The sequence below is a fragment of the Ornithorhynchus anatinus genome, chromosome 1, assembly GCF_004115215.2.
Source record: "Ornithorhynchus anatinus isolate Pmale09 chromosome 1, mOrnAna1.pri.v4, whole genome shotgun sequence".
In the NCBI taxonomy this organism is placed as follows: Eukaryota; Metazoa; Chordata; class Mammalia; order Monotremata; family Ornithorhynchidae; genus Ornithorhynchus; species Ornithorhynchus anatinus.
This window is the reverse complement of record NC_041728.1, coordinates 159,331,389-159,347,552: the sequence shown is the minus strand read 5'-3', so window position 1 is coordinate 159,347,552 and position 16,164 is coordinate 159,331,389. Positions and strand designations below refer to the sequence as shown.

General features: G+C 49.0%; 1 protein-coding gene across 2 annotated transcripts; it reads left to right on the top strand.

The window, feature by feature from the left end:
- Nucleotides 1-2,020: 2,020 nt before the first annotated feature.
- Nucleotides 2,021-15,949, top strand: SLITRK3 (SLIT and NTRK like family member 3). 2 transcript variants are annotated; one of them, XM_029070626.2, is made up of 2 exons: nucleotides 2,021-2,702; nucleotides 7,254-15,949. In XM_029070626.2, exon 2 carries the CDS (start codon nucleotides 7,272-7,274, stop codon nucleotides 10,254-10,256), a length of 2,985 nt encoding a protein of 994 aa, XP_028926459.1. In that variant the 5' UTR covers nucleotides 2,021-2,702; nucleotides 7,254-7,271; the 3' UTR covers nucleotides 10,257-15,949. The 2 variants fall into 2 exon arrangements, with proteins under 2 accessions (XP_028926459.1, XP_028926470.1); XM_029070637.2 differs by lacking the exon at nucleotides 2,021-2,702 and adding an exon at nucleotides 5,379-5,468.
- The last annotated feature ends 215 nt before the right edge of the window (nucleotides 15,950-16,164 follow it).

Below are 16,164 nucleotides of genomic sequence, written 5' to 3'. Positions count from 1 at the left end.
AATAAATTCATACAAGACCCAAAGATGACCTGAATTTTGAACCTGCTGAAGAGAGTCTAGTAATAGCCATATAATAATGCAATAAATCAAAAACAACCAGAAGCAAACCACATTTCCTACTCATAGCAATAGAAGACTGTAGAGGATATCAGTCTGGAAGCTGAAATAGTGTCCCTCTGGGCGTGTTAAACGTTTCTAAAAATGGATGAAAGTATTTTTGAAAGTGGCGAAGTAGAGTTTCTTTGAAGACCTTTAAAAATATGGGTAGATTCCTTTTTCCATCTATAATTATAGTAGTCGCTCAACTTCCTCTGCCTTGTACGATTTATTGCCTTGTCTTTATAAAAAGACTGGCTAAAGATGTCGAGATTATTACCCGAACTACTTCTTGCTCTTCAGTCTGAGAGTTGAGCAGAAGACTTTCCTCCCTCTCCCAAAATAGTCGCTTATGAAAGGGATCTATTAAAAGAGGAGGCTTTGGTTTACACTGCAGATTGAATGGAGCATTAAATGACTGCATTAGTATGACTGCAGCGGGGGAATGGTCGCCTCCAGTGGATATATAATGCTGTAATAATACTTTCACGAAGGTGCGATCATTGTTTAAGCGCCCTTAACTAATGGGTCACGAAAAACGGTGCTGTAGCTTCTCATCCTACTCCCCTCACTCTATTCTCCCCCCTTTTAGCAAGTGTGAGCCCAGGAGGAAATAGGTCCATTTTCAAAGTGTCATCGCTTTATCTGCTCACATTTTCAAAGTGTCATCGCTTTATCTGCTCCGAGGGCACGGAAGGCCAAATCCTCAGGAGCGGTCCTCGGAGGCGTTTTAGCGATTCCACCCACAAAAAAACAGCTCAGATGTTCCCACTAAACAGACCGTCCGCCGGTACTGCTGTGCTCTAATTTTTTTTTCCCCCCAAGAGTCATCCCTCTTATGCAACTAGAAGTGAAAAGACCTGGGCCGAGCTTAGCATTCCCCAAGGCCGAGTCCCAGGTGCCCGTCTCCACCCTGGGGTCACTTTTTTATGACCTCCCCCCAGGGGTGGGAGCCTAGTTGTTTTTAAAGCACTTGGAAGCAGGAAAAGCCCAATTCCCTCTTCGGGGTGGGGGGTGGGGGGAAGAATGTGGCTGAGATGTGGAGGAGGAGGAGGAACAGGGCAGGAGGAGGAACAGAGGAGGAGGGCTGCAGCACCTGTTTTGCATGGTTGGTGAGGGGGAGAAAAGGAGGAGGAGGGGGAGGAAAAGCTGGGGAATAGGGAAGAGGGGAAGGGAAGGGTTGGCTTATGGCCCAGACTGAGACAGGCTGTAGGGAGGCAGGCCCAAGGGACTGTAGTGAGCCTGTTTGGGGGGGGGGGGGGGGTTGGGTTGGGGAGGGGGGTTGGGGGGATGGTGTTGGAAGCGACTGGAGGGGAGAGGGAGGAGGGGCGGCCTTGGATCCGGCTCCCAAGGTGTCTGTCGTTTCTGCCATCCTCCCTCCAGACTCGAGTTCCCTTGTATAGTTTAGGGACAGTGGGGAGTGAGTACCATCTAATGGGATTTTTTTTTTCTTTTTTGGGTATTTTTTGGGCCGTGACGAGACGCTATGAAACAGGGCAGACTTCAAGGCGACCCCCGTGCCCTCGCCCCGCTCCCCAACAACACACAGACACAGACACGCACAGACACACAAACGCAGACACACAGGGACACACAAACACAGACAGACACTTAGACCCAACGCCCCCTCCTCCTCCCTCCACCCCTCCGGGGTCTCCTTTGCTGGAGCGTCTGAAGGATGGAGAGCGTCGAAGCCATCCACCCAGCCTACTTGCTGAGCCTCCTCCGTCTCCTGCTGCTCTCTCCATGGCAGCCCCAGTCGAAATAGCAGAATTTAGGCCCTAAGGACCGGTCAAATCTTCTTTTCCCCCCTCCCTCCTCACCCCCACCCCTCTTCGGCGTCATTTCACCGTCTGGCTGAGCTGGGATAAATAGCGGCCTCTCCTCTCTTCCCACCTCCGCCCCTTCCCACGTCTCTTCCCACCCTCCCCAGGGACACGAGGAAAGGATACGTCGGGAAGCGAAGTGGGAGGCGTTTTTCGCTTCGCCTCCCGTGGACTGAAGGAGACTCCGGGCAGGGGCTGCACGGTGAGAGGAGTGACATCCTTTGGAAAGGTGGCGGGGAGGGGGAAAAAGAAAAAAAAAAAGACCAAAAAACCAAGCAGAAACGTTTGAGAGAACAGTACTCCCGGGGACCCAGGACTTCACGCTATCTGCGAGAAGCTGAGCCTGAAAATAAAGCGAATGCCGTCCTTGGAAACTTAAAACCCTCCGGCGGTGGAGGACCTTCGAAGATCCTTTCGATCGTCTTTCAATCGTATGCATCGAGCGCTTACTCTGTGCAGAGCACTGGACTAAGCGCTTGAAGATGGGGCCGGGTTTCCAGCTGGGAGGACCACGGCGGTAGGTGCGTGCAAAGCTTTCCTAAGGGTAGCCTGCGACCGTTTCCCCCTTTAGCTCGTCTGCAAGACTCCGAGGTGGAAAGCCTGAAAAAAAGGATTACAAGCCTCATCCTGGTGGCATCTCTAAAAGTTGCCGGCCGGAGGAAGAGAAAGCGCCAGGCTCTAGCCTTCTGGATACAATGCATCTTCCTCAAGAGTTCGCGTCTCGCCCGGATCGGCCACTCAGAGCAAATCCCGGAGATCCTTAGCCCTCTGCGTGGATAGGTATTACCTGTGATCTTTTCCTACTTCCCTAATGAAACTCAGATCCCCCTTAGGGGCTCCACAGCCCCTCTCTTTTATGTGCGGATCCGCAGGCTTCGAGCGTTTTGCGTGGGCTGCTTGGTGAACTGCGAGGTTGAATTTGCCCCCTGGTACATGATAACTCCTTTAATTAGGGCAAAGGCTAAACCAGCTCTGAAAAAATAGGTCAGGGGGAAAAGCTAGATCGTTTGTGCTGCCGTTAGATTCTCCTTCGAGCCTCTCTCTAGCTGTGTTTTCAGGGGTGCATTTGCATTAAAAGAGAATCCGATGGCTGATGGGGTTTCACCGCCCCCCCCCCCCAAAAAAAAAATTACTTTTCCACTCTGAAATCTAACCCTCGCCTTTGGCTGGAGAATAACGGATTGGGGAGGGGTCTGCCGGAGCCCAAAGCCTTTCGGAAAATGAATGATGCAGCAGTTTGATGATTTCCCCGACGAGGTGCCGTTCTGCTTCCATATTGAAGCATTTCATTTAGCCCCAGGGAGATCTCGTGGTTCAAAGAGTCGTGATGGTCCTCGGGTCCTCCCCTTCCTCTCTACCCCACCACCCCTCCTCCGGCCCCTCCCCAAGTCCAGGAGAATGGACAGGCAGGGAGGGAGGCAGGGAAGCACTTTTCCCTGCCTTCTTTTTCCCGGACCGCGGAGGCGGGCACTGGGATAGGGGTGGGATGGGTCGGGGCTCCAAGGGGCCTTTGCCCTGTCCAACTTTTAGCGCCAACCCCAGCGTCCCCCTTTCTTCCATCCCCATGCACCCTCACCCCGGAGACGGGCCGTCCTGGAGGGCAAATGGTCGACGAGGCCTAGGACGGTTGCATCCCCACCCTGTCGCTCACGTGAGAGCCTCCTCGGAGGATCCTTTCCTTGGAGGATCCTCTGCCGTCCCCGTGGAAATCGGGACCGGATTCCGGAGCATCTGAAATTCCTCCCTGATCCTGGCGGTCGGCGGAATCCTGGAAACCCAGGGCTGGCATGAAGTAAGAAGGGTCTGTGGTGCTGGGTCGATGGGCACGGTGGCTGCCCTCGCCTCGCTCATGCCCCTTGACGAGGCTCTGGGAGGTTGGGGGGATGGAGAGGTGGAGGAGGGGAGTGAGATAAGGCTAGCGCCAGAGAGGGGAAAAAGTCACGAGATTGATGGCCAAAGTGTTGGGAAGTGCAAATACCGTCCTTCCTCGGAGAGCCACCGTGGTCTGTTGCCCAAACGCACGCTGATTTCTTAATGCCACACGTTGGTGCGGCGAGGGTTTAAGGAGCGCATCGCTTACCGGTGTCCAGCCTCAAAAGGCTCCACAAGGGCCGCCTTTGGGTCTTTTTGAAAGTGTTTTTTGGGGGGGCGGCGTCCCTGTCTGCTAACTTTCATCCCGGGGGCCATCCTGCCGGAGCCGTCCATCCGTCCATCCATCCATCCATCCATCCATCCGTCCGTCCGTCCGTCCGTCCGTCTATCCATCCATCCATCCGTCCGTCCATCCCCAGAGGGGTCTCTTCCCGGCCGCATCTCCCAGCTCTGCTCCCGGGAAAGGCGGCAGGCGTGGGAGCCTTCGTTGTCCTCCTGGGAATCCGGGGGAATCCGCTGGACAGCGAGCCGGGCGCTCCCGCACCGCGCAGTGCACGCTCCCCTCCTCTCTCCCCCCGCTGAGCCCTCCCGGGCCCCTCTGCAGCAGGGAAGGGGTTAAAAGCCTCTCTCTCTCTGTCTCTCTGTCTCTTTCTCTGTCTCTGTGTCTCTCCCTCCCTCCCTCCCCCTCGGCCTGCTGGAAAGATGCGCGATGCGCCTCTGCTCTCCAAACCGATCGGGGCCTCTCTCCCCGCAGCGATGGGCTGTGGGATGGGGGGATGCCTGGGTCCGGGCTCTTGGCTGGGGTCTCCCCCAGCTCCCTCCCCAGGAATTCCACCTGCCGGCTCGGGACCGCCGTCTCCAACGGTCCAAGGCGACATAGGAGGGGGAGGAACAAAAAAATCATCATCATCATCAAAATAAAAACCAGGGAGGCGAACCATTCCTGGGTACCACTCTCCCTCTCCTCGTGGCTTTCTCAGCCTGACCGCTTCCCAACCTCCCTTCGTCCCTTCAGCCCCCATCCCTGGAAAACCACACACATACACACATCTCACACACACACACACACACAGACACACACACAAAACTGTGTAGTCAGGGCTTCCCGATGCGCGCCCCCGACCCTGTGCCAAGCGCGTCCCCCCCCCCCCGCCTTCATTTGTTCCCCTTGTTGGAGCTCATTTTCATGACGTGGAAAAGCCTGATCCAGGACAACAACACATAGGGGGAAAAAAAAGCAAAAAAAGCAAAGCAAGCGCGAGAGAAGCCCCAGATCTTCCGCTGTGATTGAGCCTCCCTCCCTTCTTCCTTCCCTCCCTCCCTCCCTCCCTCCTTCCCTCCTTCCCTGCCTTCCTCCCTCCCTTCCAATGATGTGCTGCTGGTACCCAGAGAAAGCGGCGGCGGAGCCTGCAGCAGACCCCTTCTCCTCCCTTCTCCATTGAGTGTGCCAAGCAGCAGTTCTGCATCCTAAAGAAGCCCATTGAAGAGCCCATTGCATTCCCTGCACGTCTCAGGCTTGCTTGCCTTTTTTTTTTTTTTACCCCCTTTTGCTTTAGCCTCAGCAGGAGGAGGGAAAGAGAGAGAAAAGAGAGAGAAATAAAGAGAGAGGAGAGAAGCAAATCTTAAAAGTCAAGCTTTTTTTTCAGATGTGCTATAAAATCCCCTGCAAAACAGGTAAGTAAAAAGATTTCCAGGTCCTTTCTTCTAGTCTAAGTGAGCCCCAAAAGAGAGGAAAATAATTTTAGCCTAGATGCTGAAGGAGAGACAACTTAAGTAGAATCCAATATTTTGCAAAGAAAGACTGATACTGCAATATAGGCTCGTTTTTTCTCTTTCTTTTCCATGTAAAAGTCATTGTTTGCTTTTAAAAAAATACGTTGATTAATTAATTGCATGAGGTATATTTCTCTTTGCTTGCTCCCGCATCTACATTTTCCTACGGCCGTGGGCATTATTTGCAAGTTGATTATGAGGTTGATCCTACCCCATTTTCCCCATAAACGCAGATTTCTGCTTCTAAGTTAGAGAAGGATTGATGAAAAATCTCCTTTATGTGTGTGTTGAGGGGGGGTGGGCGGGAGGCGGCGGGAGGAGGGGGATGAGGAAGGGGAAGGAAGGAGGGGGAGGGAAAGAAGGGAGATGCCAAAAGCTCCTTTTTATTGCTATTGATAAAACACACAAACACATACCATTTCTGAGTGATATTTCAGTGGTTCGAGAAGGACGATCTAATGAACTGCATTATTATAATTTATTCATGTATGTATTTCCAAACATTGGAGAAATCCAGAGGAGAGGGAGAGCCATATAGGAAGGAGCTGCATATTATTAGATCGGTGCACTGAATTTGTTTCATCCAATTGGAGAAGATTGGTGCCTTTCTTTTGAATTATACACTGTGTGATAGTGTGATAGATCTTTTTCGGCAGGTAAGTGTCGAGGATTTTGCCCACCCTTTCCTTTTTTTTTTTTTTTTTTTTTAATATCTCCAGTACCCCTCAGCTTTGAACGGGGTTCCCCGGTGTGCTTGAGGGCACACATATCATAATCCAAGCCTGGCTTTGCAGGCATTTCAATACATAGATACTCTCAGACTCAGCAGCCTTTAGCTGTCACTATCCCTGTACATCAGCCAATCGCATGGGCATGTGCTTTGAAAAAAAGATTAATCTTTCCTGAAGGCTTTAAATAGGCATAGAAACGAATACGTGGTGGATGTCGGTCTGTTCACACAACACCTCATGTCGTCTGTGTTGGTAGGCGAGGGGGCTAATTCACACTGGCTCATCATTCACTCTTATTAGGAGGGCTGTAATCATTTCTCAAGAAAATCCTCTTTCCTGCCAGGGCTCTTGATACAACAACCTGAACCTTCTGCCAACTGAAATAGAGGCTACGCCCTGAGATCTTGTATTTCACCACCCTCCAACCCAGTAACTTTGGTGAGCTTTGAGTGGGGATACCAAGAGTTTGAGGAAATGTGTTTCAAGGAGGGCTTCATTTTGGATGCGTGATGGCGAAAGTGGAGAGCTGGTATTCTCTAGTTGTCAGTGCCGGGCATGATGGGCACTGAGGTGAGATTCCCTCAGAGCGCTCAGTGGTATTAAGACCGGTATCAGAAGACCGGGCATGATTTGAACCTGCATCAGGGTCGACACCCTCACCTCCGGATTCCAATTTGCACCCCCCCCCCCCCGGAACCGAGGAACGCAGCTTTCGTTAGGTGCCGTTTACCGAGTGTCATTCGGGAGGGGAAAGAAATGGAAATGCCTAATTGAAACATTTCAGAGACGGCGTGCAGGACCCACTCTGAGCTTCAGCCATGTTGTTAGTTTGTTTCGCCCATCAGTTGGGTGACCGAACTTCTCTAAGGCTCGTAAAAGCCACCACAAGTAGGAGTTGAGGACCGGGGTGCTTCTGATGACATGCTAAAAATGTACATTTTTATTTCTGTTGCAGTTTTGTAAGCAACCGCAAATGATGAAATCTTCTACGGCAGAAGCTTTCCATAAAGGAAGGATGTTGTGGATAATTCTTCTAAGCACAATTTTTGCTCTAGGATGGACTACCCCAATCCCCTTGATAGAGGACTCAGAGGAAATAGACGAGCCTTGCTTTGATCCATGTTACTGTGAAGTGAAAGAAAGCCTTTTTCATATACATTGTGACAGTAAAGGATTTACAAATATTAGTCAGATCACAGAGTCCTGGTCGAGACCTTTTAAACTTTATCTGCAGAGGAATTCCATGAGGAAACTGTACACCAACAGTTTCCTCCACTTGAACAATGCTGTATCTATTAACCTTGGGAACAACGCACTGCAGGACATTCAGTCGGGAGCCTTCAACGGCCTTAAGGTTTTAAAGAGGTTATACCTGCACGAGAATAAATTAGACATCTTCCGAAACGACACTTTCCTGGGCTTGGAAAGTCTGGAATACCTGCAGGCCGACTACAACGTCATCAAGCGCATCGAAAGCGGGGCGTTTCGAAACCTGAGCAAGTTGCGGGTTCTCATCTTGAACGATAACCTCATCCCCATCCTTCCCACCAATCTCTTTAAGGCCGTGTCTCTGACCCACCTAGACCTCCGGGGAAACAGGCTAAAGGTACTCCCTTACCGGGGAATGCTGGATCACGTTGGCAGGACCCTGATGGAGATCCAGCTGGAAGAAAACCCCTGGAACTGCACCTGCGAGATCGTGCAGCTGAAGACCTGGCTGGAACGCATCCCTTACACGGCCCTGGTGGGAGACATCACCTGCGAAACCCCCTTCCACTTCCACGGTAAGGACCTGCGGGAGATCAGAAAGGCGGAACTCTGTCCCCTGCTGACAGAGTCGGAGGTGGAAGCCAGCCTGGGGATCCCTCAGCTGTCCTCGAGCAAGGAGAACACCTGGCCCACGAAGCCCTCCTCGATGCTGTCCTCGGTCCACTTCACCGCCTCTTCCGTCGAATACAAGTCCTCCAACAGGCAGCCCAAGCCCACCAAACAGCCCCGGACGGCCAAGCCTCCACCGACGTCCCGGGGCCCGTACCCGGGGCCCAACCAGCCGCCCGTGGCCGCCTACCAGACCCGCCCCCCCATCCCCATCATCTGCCCCACGGGCTGCATCTGCAGCTTGCACATCAATGACCTGGGCCTGACGGTCAACTGCAAAGAGCGGGGGTTTAGCAACATATCGGAGCTCCTCCCAAGGCCCCTGAACGCCAAGAAGCTGTACCTGAGCAGCAACCTGATTCAGAAGATCTACCGGTCCGACTTCTGGAACTTCTCGTCTCTGGAGCTCCTGCACCTGGGGAACAACCGCATTTCCTACGTCCAGGACGGGGCCTTCATCAACCTGCCCAACCTGAAGAGCCTGTTCCTCAACGGCAACGACATCGAGAGGCTCACGCCGGGCATGTTCCGAGGCTTGCAGAGCCTGCACTACCTGTACTTCGAGTTCAACGTCATCCGGGAGATCCGTCCGGCGGCCTTCAGCCTCATGCCCAACCTGAAGCTGCTCTTCCTTAACAACAACCTGCTGCGGAAGCTGCCCACGGACGCCTTCGCGGGGACCTCGCTGGCCCGGCTCAACCTGCGCAAGAACTACTTCCTCTACCTGCCCGTGGCCGGGGTCCTGGAGCACCTCAACGCCATCGTGCAGATCGACCTCAACGAGAACCCCTGGGACTGCACCTGCGACCTGGTGCCCCTGAAGCAGTGGATGGAGACCATCAGCTCCGTCAGCGTGGTGGGCGACGTCCTCTGCGGGAGCCCCGAGAACCTCACCCGCCGCGATGTGCGCACGGTCGAGCTGGAAGCGCTCTGCCCGGAGATGCTGCGCGGGGCCGGCGCCTCCCCAGCCCTCCCGGGGGCGGGCCGGCCAGCGGCCGGGGGGCCCACCGGCGCTTCGCCCTCGGAGTTCTCGCCGCCCGGGGGTCCCGTGCCCCTCTCCGTACTGATCCTCAGCCTGCTCGTGCTCTTCTTCTCTGCCGTCTTCATCGCGGCAGGCCTCTTCGCCTTCGTCCTCCGCCGGCGCCGCAAGAAGCTGCCCTTCCGCAAGCGGCAAGAGGGCGTGGACCTGACGGGCATCCAGATGCAGTGTCACCGGCTCTTCGAGGACGGCGGCGGGGGCGGCGGGGGCGGCGGGGGCGGCGGGGGCGGCGGGGGCGGAGGCCGTCCCAGCCGGGGTTCGCCCGAGAAGGCTCCCCCCGTGGGCCATGTGTACGACTACATCCCACACCCGGTCACCCAGATGTGCAACAACCCCATCTACAAGCCCCGGGAGGAGGAGGAGGAGGCGGAGGCCGAGACGGGGGCCCAGGAGGCCGGCGGTCCCGAGCGGGGCGGCGCTGGGCCTCAGCCTCCTCGGGCCGGGGAGCTCCTGCTGGGAGAGGACCAGTTTTCCGAGACGGCCAAGGAGAACCCCAGTAACTACCGGACCTTGCTGGAGAAGGAGAAGGAGTGGACCCTGGCCGTATCCAGCTCCCAGCTCAACACCATAGTGACCAGGAACCACCACCACCCCGCACACCCTCACCGCCCCGCCGGGGGGGGCAGCGGTGGCGGGGCAGGGGTGGTGGGGAGCGTGGCGGGAGACTTGGCGGGGTTCCGCCACCATGAGAAGAACGGCGGTGTGGTGCTCTTCCCCCCGGGGGGAGGCTGTGGGGGCGGCGGCGGAGGCGGCGGGTTCCTCGACCGGGAGAGACCCCAGCCAGCCCCCTGCATGGTGGGCTTCGTGGACTGCCTCTACAGCACAGTGCCCAAGTTGAAGGAACTGCACGTCCACCCTCCTGGCATGCAATATCCAGACTTACAGCAGGACGCCAGGCTCAAAGAAACCCTTCTCTTCTCGGCTGGAAAGGGCTTCTCAGACCACCAAACCCAAAAAAGCGAATACCTCGAGTTAAGGGCCAAACTCCAAACCAAGCCGGATTACCTCGAAGTCCTGGAGAAAACAACCTATAGGTTCTGAATGGGGAAGGAAAAAAAAAAGTTAGCGCTTTTAAAAAAAAATGAAATAAATATTTCCCTACCCTCCCCCACCCCACCCGCCCCCCGCCAACCGGCCCCGATCGAGCCTCCTCTATCCTTACCCCTCTCCCACCCCGACAAAACAAATCCGCATGATAACTAGAGAATACAGATGTGTGCTCTCCCCCTCCCGGATGTGTTTCGGAGGAAGGGTCATACTCAGATCATTAATCAATGAAGTGCCTTCGCAGACTTTTGCCAGCAAATGTTATCAATCATTATTTTTTTATACTGAAACTTGAGACTTTGACTGTGCCATGTATAAGGTATATCGAGGATCTTTGTATCGATCCTAATTGAGTAAAATTCTCTGTGTCTTTTTTTGCAGTAATTTACTTTTTTCTTTTTTTCTTTTTTTTTCCTTTTGGGGTTTACTTTTGTTTTGAGGGGAGGGGGGAAAAGATAGCATTGTGGCTGTCTTTCTTCTCACCCATCATGGCACAGATTCTGTACATGTATTGATGATGCAGTTTGCTGCATGCCTGGAAACTGCAAGAGGGGGAGGGAGGGGGCGGGTCTTGCTCGAATGTTCTCAGTCACTCTCTTGTCTCTCTCGCTCTCTCTCCCGCACACACACACTCAGACACGTGCACACACACACACACAAACACACATACATGCACAATTCCCAATCCACTGCTTTTGCTTCTCTCTCCCCCTCCATAATCTCCATCCCTCCTCTCTTCGCCTCACCCCCTCACCCATCCTTAACAATCCAACAGGCCACATGCTCGGACCCCCCCGCCCGTTTTCCTCCCCCATCCCCACTCTTCACCAAATCACCGCAGCATTTTTTCCTTCCCATCCGCTGGGGGAAGTTCCATTCCAGCCCCAACCCATCCCCAGCGACCAACTTAAAGGATGTGATACACAGCGCGCACCTAGGGATAAGCCACCTCTTTGTGACACTCCATCCTAACGCCAAGATTTTTTGGAGGACATCCGCACTTTCTTATCTATATATATATTAAAAATATATAAAAAAAGCAACTGGAATATATCACTAACAGCTTTGTAGGAAAGCACTTTTAATGTTTTCGCGCTCACACACACACACAAAGATTCAAAAACAATGTGCATATATTTATTCTGTAATTTCAGTGACTATAAAAATTGTAAAGGTAATGTTTAATCATTGTATAGTGATTATGCGTCTGGTATAGCTTTCCTAATAAAAAGTTTTGAAAAAAATACATATATATATATAGAGGATAAAAGCTTGAACCTTAAACTTCAGCTATGCCACTTCCTCCCTGCCCCTTTCTGATTTTTGTTTGATTTCCCACGTTACCGAAAGCTATTTTATGATCAGTTCAATGCACTGTGATGTTGACAGAACCCTGCGAAACTTTTCTCTTGCCAGGATGCCACTCGGGACTTTAAACAGAACAAAACAAAACAAAAAAAAATCCGATTTGCAATCTGCTTCCCTTCCTCATTTGCTCTGTGACAGTTTTAGTGACGGCATTACCGTCGCCTCCTCGGGCTCCCACCGGGACAAAAGCAAAGCCCTTAAATACGAAACGAGGAGCCGGCGAAAGGATTGGAAACCAATGCTCCCGAGGGCCGGGGGATGCGGGTGGCGGGATGAAGGGCAGGGATGGATCTGCGGTGTTTCTTAGACTTGCTCCGATGGGATCGCCTCGAAACCGCTCGTTGGGTTCCCCCATCGGAGGCCTGACAGCTGTCAAAGTAGCCACTCTCCGACGACTGACTCTCTCTTCCACCCACTTGCTGCAACGGGAACCCGAGTTACATTTGCACTAAATGAGAGGATGCTGCGCACAATTGTTTTTTTTGGGGGGGGAGGGGGGATATGTCATTAAAAAAGATGTTGCAAAATTGACTTTGAGATCGACACCATTTACAGCTCGCTGAAATGTGAGTGAAACCAAAGAAAATCGGATTTTTTAGGTGTCGGTATCGTGGTCTTGGAGAGAACATTTATTTCTAAGGGAGGAAAAAGGCTTCGGGAAGGCCTAGGGAGGGGCAGTAGTGACCCCATTGTGCCAGGAGAGGGCGGCAGAGCTCTAGCCATCACAGTTGCAGTTGGTGCTGCACAACCTTGCAGCTTGAGGCTCAGCGTGCTTTCCCGCTTGTGCCCCCTCAAGCTGCCCTTAATAGAAATCATTACGTGTTGAATGTAATTCACCAGACGTCACTAATGCCTTACATTCAGATTGAAAGGGGAAAAAAAAAACAATTGGAGGAATGTAAAATCAGTTCTCTAGCTCTACGGCTGATGAACTACTAGGTTTTGCCCTCAAGGATGCCAAATGAGAGACTAAAGGATACAATATTTATGTACCTCTCTCTGTTATGTGGATCGACAGAGAGGTGCAGAGATACAGAAAAAATGTCTACACACGGTCATGTTCTCGTTCAATCCAAATGACACCTTTTTAGGGTGAATTTTTAATTTCGTCTCGCATTCAAAAATTTGTATCCGACGCCCTGGTCCTTAATGCTCTTCAGGCACAATTTGTGGACTACTGTTAGATGACAAAATGTCCAGACTTCATTGTGATTCTATTCAAAATGACGCCCTTCCTAATACCGAGGGTCCAGTCCTTTGAGTTCTACCAGAGATTTTCCCTTTTCCGTTTTCTTGTTCCTTTCCTTTTCCCCCACCCCGACTCCACATGCTCCATAATTCCTTTTCTTTTCATACTTACTACTGTCCTTCTTGTTTCCTATTTTCCTGTCCATTTATCACTCCTCTTTCCTTCTCCCTTAGTATAGAGCCTTTACTAAGGACCGAAAAGCCCATCCCATCTCTTAATCGTGTCGCTCTTGACACCGTTGTGATCTAAGCCTGCTCAAGAAAGCTGTAATCTGTGCCCCATTTCCAGGATATATTAGTTATACATGTTCAGAAACTCAGCTCTGTCAGATCCTTCTATACTACTTATGGTGTTTTATTACTGCTGCTTTCCTCACGAATAGCAATGTTTTAATGGATAGTAGAAAGCATGCGCATATTTAAAAAATCAAAGTGCAAGGCTAGATACTTCTGATGTTAATCATTAAAGTTTCATTGATAACACTACACGCATGCATAACATGAACTATAATACAAATCAGGTTAAAGTACAATCCCTAGTGTTACTGGTGCTGTATTCATTTCCAAAATGAGTGTTCATAAGTCATATCAAGTACAATATAAGTCATTCATTATGAACAATGTTTATATTTAATTTAAAGAACAGAAGACAAGAGTGTTAAATATAGGTTCTTAACTATAGGTTCTAATTTCATTCCTGGTTGGGGAGTAAATCTATTTATTCAGTGGAAATAAATTTATTCTATGACAATGGAATTTTGTATTAAAAGAGATAATTTTTGGCTTAAGTGGATTTTTTTTTCTGTTTAGGAAATTTCGTTCTTTATTGCAATATTCAAGTAAGCGGTGGCTGAAATCAATTTGGTTCCTCAGAATAGTGTGGTGATTGATGTGTGTTTAGAATTTTTTCATGATTTTACTGCTACACAATTGAGGTCCCATTTAAAGAAGTGAAACCTATTTATTCATTTATCTCTCTCTGCTACAGGAAGGCTGTTTATAACTAACCTTAGCAGACCTACATTGATGGGATTTGCTGTTGTTATGATATTTTCAAATTATAGGAACGGTTATAAAATTGGAAAATAATTTGCAGGGCGTAGCAATTTTCCCTCATGGATGAGCTGTTGATTAGGAGATATCTAATACACTGTTTTAGCTTAATTCAGCAGTGGTACCGATAAGTCGTGTGCCAATTTCAGTTTGCTGTTTTTGTGGTTGCAGTCATGTCTTTCCTTTGTTATTCTGCAATTCATAGAAGAAGTACGCAGGAAATAGGAATGATAATTCTCATAAAAGTGTATATAAGAAGTAAGAAAAACAAAAAATGATAAATTACTCTGAGTTTTATAATTTTCGTAAGGATTGCTAATTTCATCAGTTCTGCAGGAAATGTGACACCCATTAGTATTTTAAATGATTTAATTGATTATGCAGTTCAAGAAGAAAATAATTTGCTCAGTCATCTGAGTACTCATTTCAGCTAATATAAGATATGCTCCTATTTTTCTGAAATCTGGTCTAAAAAGGGAGAAACATTATTGCAGGGAGAAAGCTTTTTTAAAGACTTCAAAGGAATCAGTAAGTAGACTCTAGCTGATTCAATTCAAGATTATATCAGAGTACTTGGCAGTGAAGGAGCACTCTCTGTTTCAGTGCTTTTAGTTGATTTGATTTTAAACTAGCAATTTATAAACTTATGGTCAGCTCAACATCATCGACTACAAAAATTCAGGTCAACAGAACAAACCGCCTCATTATAAAATTCATCAAAATTGTTCTGTGAAGGTACTGTAGGTCTTTCAAGGCTGTGGAAGCAATAATATATGCACATACTTTGAATATATATGTATTGTCCTTCAGTAAGATAAAAATATAGAGGCACAAGTACATTTGGTTTACTCATATGAAAAGTACAAATGCACAGTAAGAAGCATGATGTACCATGCTGTGGTGATTGATTTTACATTTTTTTCTTGCATTTATGTAACGCCAGGAAAAGTGGTCCTGAATGAAATCGTCAGCCTTCGCTTTGTGCATATACGTATGCAAAAGTGTCTTTGTTGTGAGTATTCTGGAATTTAAAATTCTCCATATCTAGTGGAATATTTAATTTTGTCATGTCATAAATGAAAACTGTCTCCAATCTCAGGCAAATTGTGGTTTATTTCCTCAAGAACCATTATTATTAAAATAACAAATAGGCTTCTACCTTTCACCTAACATTTTTGCAAAGGAGCTGGGAGCACTTAATTCTATTTTCAAATTTTCCTTTTGGAGTGGAATCTTTGCAAATGGTAAACAAAATTTTGCATAGCTGAACTAATGAGGCAAGGCTCTGGCCATTATGCTGCATATGCAGAATAGGAAAATGTTGCAGGTAAAATAAAAATAGAGCTAACTAGAAGATTAGATTTCCTATGGGGACCTTCATCATCAATTATGATGCTTTTATAGAGCCCATTATTTTCGATGTGTGCTAACCACATACCAGACCTGCAACCCTTTACATACGTGGCTTGGTGAAAACAAAATGAAGAGATAAATTCAATTTCTTTGGGAAATAAAGGAGTTGCACTCCAAGCAGAAGTTAACAGCTTGACTGCTTTCTCTGTCTGCCCACAGATTGTATTGGCAGGGATGCGTTTGGTTTTAGAAAAGTTGTTTGCTTGCTTTTTTTTTTCCTACTGCTAAGCTGCAGATGAGTTTTCAAATTGATTTTGGATTATGATTAAAAAAAAAATGATACTATCTTGAGGGGTTTCAAAGCAAAGATGTTTACAGGCAGGAGGTATAATAAATGTATGGGGTTGGCCCAACTTTGACACCTTGACAGTTTGACAGTGTTCCTTTGAAAAGTAAAGCAGGGATGGAGAATAATAGAAGATTGCAGACCTTGTTAATTGTCACCAAATGACAGTGCAATCCGTCAAGTATTTAGTGTGGGCAAACGTCATCCTTGTTTCCATGTTGCACAGTCCTTTGAAATTGTGGTGAGTTACCAGATTTTTGCAGTTTCATGAGTCATAAACCAAATGTGATCAAGTCAATTAAATATGTTTAATCAAAAATGTCTCCATATTCAATGAAAATACATGCATTAATGTCATTTTGGAATGAAAAGGAGAAATTTGACAGTGTGTTGTGGTATGTGAACATTAGGAATTGCTGTATTGTCTGCACCATATTTATGGGATTAATTTACTGACGTGGTTGAAAGTTTTCAGCCCTTTAATTTATAAAAATGTTAAGAAACATGTTTAGAGGACTGATAAGTCAGAGTGTG

Bases quoted from the DNA above. Each gene is read 5' to 3' on its own strand.
- SLITRK3 (XM_029070626.2), top strand. From the start codon at position 7,272: ATGATGAAATCTTCTACGGCAGAAGCTTTCCATAAAGGAAGGATGTTG.